At 40.4% G+C, this 9615-nt stretch overlaps 1 protein-coding gene across 1 annotated transcript in view; it reads right to left on the reverse strand.

The window, feature by feature from the left end:
- PLEK (pleckstrin) overlaps positions 1-4809 on the reverse strand; it is a 64809-nt gene extending 60000 nt beyond the window's left edge. Inside the window, exon 1 of the mRNA XM_040430049.1 lies at positions 4672-4809. Coding sequence (XP_040285983.1) covers positions 4672-4719 — 48 coding nt within the window. The 5' untranslated portion in view covers positions 4720-4809. The remainder of the gene's footprint in view (positions 1-4671) is intronic.
- Between the last annotated feature and the right edge of the window lie 4806 nt (positions 4810-9615).

A 9615-nucleotide genomic window follows, 5' to 3' on the forward strand; every position in this document is an offset into this window, starting at 1 on the left:
CTCCCTAACTGCTATGCCCATGCAACGGTCTTTATGATAGATGATTGCATGCCCTCATACCTAGACTGTGACACCTGAAAACTCTATAATAGTGAGGGGACACGACCACCGGCTCCCTGCACTTAATATGGAGGGAGTCAGGGTCACCTAGAATCAAGCCACCACGGAAACACAAATAAAGGAAAAAGACTTATCTGAGGAATCAGCAGTTGCAGCCTCTAGCATTGAACACAATCCAGGAAGTAGTATAAACCGCAAAGTGAGGCAGTATGGGAGGGAATATAAAGGGAGACAATCAGTGTAAATAGGTGACAGCTGGGAGAAGGAAAAGAGATGACAAAGTGAAACCAAAACAAAGAGCATCATGCAAGAGGTACAGAAGAACGTCTGCCAGAGCTTCTCAGAGAGCTGGCTGTGACATCGGTTCCCCACCCCGATCGTCTCCTAGCAACCGTGCGTTGCGATTTTCACGCAGCCCCATTCACTTCTATGGGGGCCTGCATTGCAAAAAAAATGCACAAAGTATAGCATTCTGCGATTTTCAAGCAACGCACAAGTGATGCGTGAAAATCACCGCTCATATGCACATCCGTGGGGAGTCCACTGGTCAGCATCCTCATCTCTTAGTGTAGAATGGTTCTGAGAAATGTGTATCACTTTGGAGGACCTATCCTGTCCTGAAGTACACACACAATCCATTAAGTTTAAAGGAAACTTTGTAATACTTAATTTCTCCTGTGGAGGCGCTGCATGTAAACTAAACACAACAGTCGATCATAGGGGTCCCAGCAGGAAGACATTTGGTGATCTTTTTATTGTCAAGGAACCTTTTTAACAAGTTGGAATTGTCTAATATCCAGCAGTATGACATATATAAAAATGTATAACAGCACAGCATTGATCTCCAAAGTTTACATACTAACATCAAACAGCCCTTTAATTCAGTATGCGATGTAATACATATTTGAATAGGAGGTTTCTATTCTTATCCAGCTGACCTGTCTCTGATCAGATTATGGATCATCATGAACCTATAAGGGTTCAGTTCATTTTCCAAAAATAAATTAGAGAACAAGAAAAAGGAAGTTAAAAGAGGGAACTGATTGGTCAGCTTTTCTTAACTAGTTAGTTTTTTTTATATACACAGGGAGATATTGAAAATGGAAAAATAGCTTTTCTTGTTTTTTTTGTTTCATTTTTTACTAGCACAAGATGCAACAACCCTTTTTTAATTATTTCCCTTTTCCATAACGGTTATCTGGATATAGGAGGCGTGTTGGATGAGGGGGCAATGTGTGGTGATCTTTTTTTTCTTAATTATTTATTTTGTCTTTATTTATTTTTTGTTTACAATTTATGACACATGATCTCTTAGTATGACACTATTATATAATCAATGAATTAAAAATATTATTCAGTCACAGCAGAGCAGTATTATTTAGTCACTGTATGGCATTAAAATTGAGTCAATGTATGGCAGTATTAGGGTACTTTCACACTTGCGGCAGAGGATTCTGATCCGTATGACAAATGCATTGAAATGCCAGATCCGTCTCTCCGGTGTCATCCGGAAAAAACGGATCCGGCATTTATTTTTTGAACATTTTTTGCGGTCTGAGCATGCGCAGGCCGCAATGCCGGATCTGTTTGCCGGGGCCGGATTCGGCATTAATGCATGTCAATGGGAAAAACGCTGGATCTGGCATTCCGGCAAGTGTTCCGGAATTTTGGACGGAGATAAAACCGCAGCATGCTGCGGTATTGTCGCCGCCCTGAAAAGTCAAAAAGACTGAACTGAAGACATCCTGAACAGAATGCTCTCCATTCAGAATGCATTAGGATAAAACTGATCAGTTATTTCCGGTTTTGAGCCCCTAGGACGGAACTCAACACCGGAAAAGAATAACGCTAGTGTGAAAGTACCCTCATTCAGTCGTAATATGGCGGTATTATTTGCTCACAGTATTGCATTATAAATACTATGGAGGTATTATATAGTATGGCAGCTTTATATGGTTTCTGTATAGTAGCATTATTAAGTCACTGTATGACAGTATTATGCAGCCAGTATATGGCATTATAGTTACAGTGTTAAGGTATTGTTCAGTCATAGTATGCCACTATTATTTAGTCAATATGTGGCATTATAATTAAGTCATTCTACATATAAAAATATATAAACAATAAAAAATAAACATATTAGGTATCGTCGCATCCCAAAATGTCAGAACTATTGAAATATTTTTAAAAATTTCCTGTGCGGTGAACGCCGTAAGGGAAAAAAAAGAAGAAAAACATGCAATTCGCCATTTATAAGTCATCTTGTCCCCCAAAAAAATGTTAATACAGTGATCAAAAAGTCAAACATGGTACCAATAAAAACTACGCAAAAAACAAGCTCTCTTACAGCTCTGTAGACCGAAATATAGAAAAGTTATGGCTGTCAGAATATGTCAATACAAACAAAAAAAGGAAAATAGGCCCGGTCTTTAAGGAGTTAATATTCAAGAAGGGAAGGGGCAAAGTGGCTTTAGTGCTTTTTAGAAGTCCATCAAATCACAGAAAATTATTTATATTATGGAAAATATTGCACATTTGCATTTTTTCACATGTTTTCTCAGACGACTGTAAACTAAATGTCTATTGCTAACCAGTAAAGCAGATTTCCAGTAGTATGAGAGTTCACAGTATGATTTAGTATACTATCAAGTATCAAGTGAAATACAAGTGTGTATAATAAAGCAAGAGAAGGACTTCAGTATAACCGAAGAAGCACACAATGTCAAGCAGTAGCTGCAAAAGCTAGGGTGCATAAAAAGAATGATATAAAAACGAGCTCCGAATATAAAGTTGTCTCTCTACAAATCAAAGTGCAGTTATAGAATTCACTTGAAGAGCTGGATTTGTTTTAAAGGTGGGCAATTACACTTTAAATTAGGCTACTTTCATACTTGCGTCGTTAATTCTGGTATTAAGATCCAGCAGAGGATCTCAATCCCGAGCTTAAACAGATCCGCTTTGATTTTGCACATCAGGATGCATCCATTCCGCTAGGATGCAGTTGTATGAAATCAAAACGGAAAAAAACGGATTCCAAAAAGATGGATCTGTCACCATTGACTTACATTGTTTTCATGGACGGATCCGTTTTTTTTTCCATTTTTATGACCAGACACAAAACCGCAGCTTGCAGCGGTTTTGTGTCCGGTCATAAAACGGAATGCTGCCGACATCCTGATGCATCCTGAACGGATCTCTTTCCATTCAGAATGCATAAGGACTAAACAGAAACATTTTTTTCCGGTATTGAGATCCTCTGCCAGATCTCAATACCAGAAAACAACAACGCAAGTGTGAAAGTAGCCTTAGATTGGTGGTCCATCTCAGACATGTTAATGCACTATGTAAGGGCAGCATATTACAGTTACAAATCCGGGACCATCATTTATAGGCTGCTGTTTTTAGTGCTGTTTTAGCTACTAGTAGTACGGACTTGTAGCTATAATATGCAGCCCTTCCAGAGGACAGCATATTAATCTGACAGATCCGCTTTAAACTTTGTAATGTCCTATTACACTGTGAATTAATAATGGAAACAATGACAATAAAAACATAAAATGTATCTACTGACTAATGGTATTGAGAGTATTCATTTTTAAAGTGGGGGGATCATATTGAAATTTCCTATCTCCCAGGGGCATGTAGCTAGATTTCAGAGAGGTTGAACTTGATGGACATGTGTCTTTTGTCAACCTGAATTATTAGGTGACTATAGTCAAGTTATTATAAATTGCTTTATTGCTCTATTACCCAAGTTGCATAACAATAAAAAATAAATACAAGTTTTAAGAATTAAGAATTAGACACACAATATAATTCTGCTACATGAAGACATTTAAACAGTTTTTAAAGGAAATGAGACCAGGGGAAGTTTTTTGTTTTTGTTTTTATATTAGATTGGCGGGGGTCACAGCTGTTTGGGGAAAGTGCTTCAACCTCCTCACAGCTTATCATACAGACAGTCATACATTAAGGGTACGACCACACATTTAGGTTTCTTGATGCAGTTTCAGAAGCCAAATCAGGAGTGGATCATAAAAGGAGAGAAAGTATACAGGCCAGATACAACTTCCACTCTTTTTTGAGTTCACTCCTGGGTTTGGCTTCCAAAACTGCATCAAGAAATCTGAACGTTTGACAGTACAAGGAAGAGGTGAGGCCGTCAGGCTCCAAATGCAGAACTGAAGAATTCATGCCCATTCACCAAATTTTGTGTATTGAATTTCACTTTCAGCCTATAGAAAAACATTTAAAGGGAAAAAGCCATATATTCTTTACCTATGACCTATTTAAAGGGAAAAAGCCATATATTCTTTACCTATGACCAGCAGAATTTTGACCCTACCAAAAATAAATATTTTCTCACATCATTGGTTGTATTATGGCTCTGTGCATGAGCTAAAAGTTTTAGGTGAGGGACAGGATTGCATCCCACCATTCCTCATTTATGGAGTATGATACAGCCATGTGTGTACAACACTGCATGCACAATATAAGATTAGTCTGCCACCAAGCTTACTCTGACCGGTCTGAGTAAGAATACACAGCTCTGTAAGTAACATAAATCACCAGTGCTTAAGACATCTTGAGACTTTTTACATTGTACCTTACCTTCTTCACAAGGTAACCCTCTCGAATTTTCTGTGGCTCTCTCTCCATCTTTTCCTCCTCCTGAGAATTTGTGAAATGACAGTTTCAGAGGATGTGACAGAACAAATGTTGGTCACTGACTATCTATTTCCGTGCAAGTTTCATAACTCTGCCAATCACACTCTGTGCTGATGGTTTCCTCTTTTAACAGTTACATAGGGGAAGCACTGTCACAGCAATGGCTTTTTTTAACTATAACCAAAATGTCACTATACAAGCGAAGAATGACGAGTTTTGTCCTAAAGATAGAGTAAACTGTGGCACAGTGAGATACGTGAGTGACTGGCAAATTTGGGAAGGTGGTGTCATAGTGATGAATGCTATATGATTGAGGTCTACATATTGGTCTATACATATATACATTGATGCCAACTTCTCCTGAGAATTTGTGCAGAAACCAACTTACCATGCATCTAAGGCAGTCTTCCCCAACCAGTAGCTTGGAAGCCATATGAATCTCTCTTGCCCCCTACCTGTGGCTACCAAGCTGTGTCCTCAGGGATTTCCTAAAATTTCTAGAACTCCAGAGAAACCTACGGTAAAGCCATACTGTTAGGTCATATCTTGATCTAGGGTTTTTTCCCTTTTAATATTCAGTGTGATTTAACACCACCTGTCATTTTTTTAAGTGGTTGCCAAACTACAAAAAGTTGTGGACCTCAAGTCTAGGGATGTGCAGTGAACAACTATTGTTTTTAGAATTCCATGAGGAGGAGATTATATATATATATGGGAGGAGATTTTACTATCCATCATGCACCATCAGACACTCTTTTGTGCTTTGTTCAGCAGATAACTGGCTTATCAGTAAATGAGTGAGATCTACTGGGAACAGCATCTCATAATGATGTGACAATGTGCACCAAAATAAAAAGTAACCCAACTAATAGGAGTAGTTTTGAGCGAATTGAAGAATCCTCGAGCTTTGTGGTAACAAATTTTTTCTAAAATAACTGCTGGACATGTGACAAAGTGAAAGTAAGAAGCTCAGAAACAAGACATGACCCTTAATGCCGTACAGTTAGCCAATCAACAGATAGCCATCCCCTGTGATGTCACAGCCCTATACAAAAGCCTCACTGTGAGCTGAGCTTAGGGAGAGACGTGACAAGCACTCATGCACTAGGGACAGTGTTGCAGAAAACAGTTAAAAAAAGAATTTTGGAGAAGAAGAGTGCAGGGAGATCATAGGGGGAGTTTTTTAAGACTGAAGGGAGAGTATAGGGAGACTGCAGGGACTGTGCAGGCTGAGTGTACTCGCCCTGTGCATCTTGTTCACCTGATGTGCAATTCATACTTACTCTGTTTTGTTACAAATACACTTACTGTGCATCAGACTTAGTCTCAACAGGCAGTCTAATATATTGCTGCGTTTATCTTGTTCACCTGCTGTGCCATTCATACTTAATCTGTTACATTACTGATTCAGTTACTTTACACTATGGCCAACAGACAGTTGGCTGGGCCCTCCAAATGAATGGGCAGTAGCAAAAATGTAGCTATAGGTGGCACAAGTAGCAGCAGAAGAAGGGGTGGTGGAAGAAGCAGCTGCAGCAACAGGCCAGAGTTGCCACTGTCATCTTTTGGTCAGGTTTTGACCAACAATCCAGCTGTACTGGAATGGTTGACTCGCTCTTCAACATCATCCTAGATGACAACAGATACACACAGCCAGGAATCGATGGGTTCCTCTAACACCACGCTTAGTTGGCATTGCCCAGAAACTGCCTCTGTGCCCTCACCTGTCCTGAACCTGCCTCTTTCTTTTGCCGCTTTTTGGGCTAGCCAAGTAAGGTACGCCACCAGCTCTGAGACAGCAGGGTGGAAGCGTGCCTGTGAGACAGCAGGTTGGCAGTGTGCCTGAGAGACAGCAGGATGGACGCGTGACTGTGAGACAGCATGAACATAAAGTGGCGTGGGAAAACCGTGCCACTCATTTAGTCTTACAGCCTGATGCAGGAACTGCCGGCACCCCATCTCCAGCAGTCAGGGCTCGCCAACATCAGCAGAAGGAAGCTGTCATTCCTTTCCATCGACTTCAACATTGTGTATAGCTCCTGATCCTCCTCGTACTCCTCGTCACTTGTTTCGACAGCAATCAATCACTGAGGTGATTGCTAAAAGACAACAGTATGCGTGCACTCATCCATCAGCGCAGAAGCTGAATGTGCACCTGGCCAAATTGCTGGTAGTTGACTCTGCATATTTCAGAGAACTGATGGCTTGTATCTACCCAAGATAGAGAGTCCCAAGCTGACATAACTTTAAAAAAAAAAAACCTGTACTAGTCCTGCACACATACGTTGAGCAGAAGGTGGTCCAGACCTTGGGCCTCTCAGTGTCCGGAGTTCATGCCAGCGCTGACTTATGGAGTTACAACTATGGTCAAGGACAATATATGTCGCTCACAGCCCACTGGGTAAGTGTGGTTCCAGGCCAATCACACCAGCATCATTGCCAGGTGATGGCAATGCCACCTCCACGTTGTAATACTGTGATTTATGCACCAATGTCCTCTGCCTCCTCATTCTCCATCTTGTCCTCCCCTCTAGGCACAGTTCACAGTTATCCTCCAACATATCACCTATGCAAAGTTAGGCATTTTCACCCGGTTCTGCACCTGGTCAGCCTGGGCGAACAAAGCCACACTGGGGAGGAACTGCTAAGCGTCATAAATAAAAAAATCGAACACTGGCTGTCTGTTCGCCAATTGGAGATAGAAACCATGGTTAATGACAATGGGAAGAACATTTTGTCTGCACTGTGTGTGGGAGGGCTGACCCATGCGCTCTGCATGACGCACGTCTTCAATTTAGTTGTCACATGGTTCCTCCAGTTTTCCACTGAAACTGTTAAAAATGTCCAGGGAACTGTGCATGTACTTCTACCATTCTTCACGTGCAAAACACACTCCTTGAGCTGCAAAGGAAAAATGCTCTTCCCCAACACCACCTGATATGCAAAGTTTCCACCCGTTGAAACTCCACTACCTGTATGAGCAGAGGAAGGCAGTCAAAGATTTCTTATTTTTTAATCAGATAACTTTTTTATTGACATTTTGTGAAGAAACAAGTAAATCAAACTCCCAACCCTTTCCCTCCCATACTCCACCCCCCTCCCCACCGGTCTGCAGTCCGGAAAAAGTCCACTTGAGTAACTATGATTGGGTTATCAATAAAGTTCGGAGTTGCATTTTTCTTCTTGACTCTGCGTGGTTCTTCTTCTCATAAGTTTATTAGTCTTCTGAGGCAGACAAACATTCATCCATATCTCTCATTCCAATACACAGGACTGTAAGTAAGGACCCTGTTTGTTATTTAAAGTCCCCTTAGAGTACACACCAACAAAGGAACAACTGTCCCTTAATTTACTTCTCAAGGTTATAACATAAAATAACATAAATTAACATATCATACCCCGGCAGTATATTAGCTACTAGAAATCTAGGACTGTCTTCTTCCGTCACTTAAAACTACCCTTACTGTCACGTCTACAGACTAGATTGTGGTATTATAATGCTGCAACCATGAGTTCCATATTTTCAAAAAAAAATTACAATTATTTCTTTTCTGATACACATATCTTTCAAATTGTATCAATGTATTAACCTTCTCTACCAATTTTTGAATGTTTGGGGGGTTTTGATTAATCCAGTAGAATGCAATCAGTTTTCGGTACAATATACGCATAAAAGCTAATCTTTTTTCTGGAATCACTTGCAGCGTTTTAACATATCCTAGTATTCATACTAAGGCAGACTTATTTATCTTTACACAAAATACGTTATGTAAGAGGTCTATAACATCGGTCCAGTAGCGTCTCAGTCTCGGGCAGTTCCACACAAGGTGAATCAGATCAGCATTAGGTGTTCTACATGTTGGGCAATCGTCATCCTCCCGATATCCCATTTTTTTCAATACTACTGGAGTTCTATATACCCTGTGGAGCAGATATAGTTGGGAGACTCTATGGGCCTCACTCACTGCCACTTCTGTGAAATCTTCTAACACTCTATCCCATTGTTCCACAGTTAGGTCAGCTATGTCTTTCTGACACTTTTCGTGTAGCTGTAAGGGGTGTTTTTTTTTTAATTGTATCTCCATAAGACTTTTCTAATGAAGAGAAATAACTCCATTGGTATCCCCCTGTGAATTAGTTAGGTCTATAATGGAATGTTTTGTTGCAGGTACTATCGCCCCCTGCTGTTCCTGTGACTGTATAGCAGGACTGAGCTGTAAAAACAGGTAAAAATGGGTTTTCGGCAGTTTAAACTCTTATTGTAGCTGAGCGTATTCCTTAAGGGTACCATTATCAAATTGGTGAATACGATTAAGTCCATATTTCTCCCAAATCTGAGTATTTGCTACTTTATTCAACTCCCCAAACATATGATTGGGCCATATCAGAGTGAACTTGGTATAACTGGTGAGTCCTGCAACAGTTCTAGCCTTCCACCACACTCTGTGCATAGTGCGTAACAATCTAAATTTGTCCCCTTTTTTATAAAATGTACCATCCTCTATAGCTGACCTTAGGCTTTTACCAGTAATCATTTGTCTCACAATCCGCCCAGTTGTATTGAGGCCACCGTCATCTCCCCAGCCCCAAATATGCTGCAGTTGGGCTGCTAAATAGTATATCCATGGGTCTGGGACATTTAATCCTACTTGAGTTTTTGGTCTGCATAAAGTAGTAAGCTTTATACGCGGAATTCCCCTCTTCCAGATAAGATCCCTAAAAATCACATTTACAGTATAGAAAACTCGGAGAGGTATCCAAATTGGAGCATTATGTACCATGTATAAGAGTTGAGGCATTAGAACCATTTTAGGTAAATTAGTACGGCCAATTATAGTAAGGGGTAGACGAGTCCAAGTCTGGACCTTCTGTCTAAATTTGTGTAAC

Source organism: Bufo bufo, chromosome 4 (genome assembly GCF_905171765.1).
Source record: "Bufo bufo chromosome 4, aBufBuf1.1, whole genome shotgun sequence".
NCBI lineage: Eukaryota > Metazoa > Chordata > Amphibia > Anura > Bufonidae > Bufo > Bufo bufo.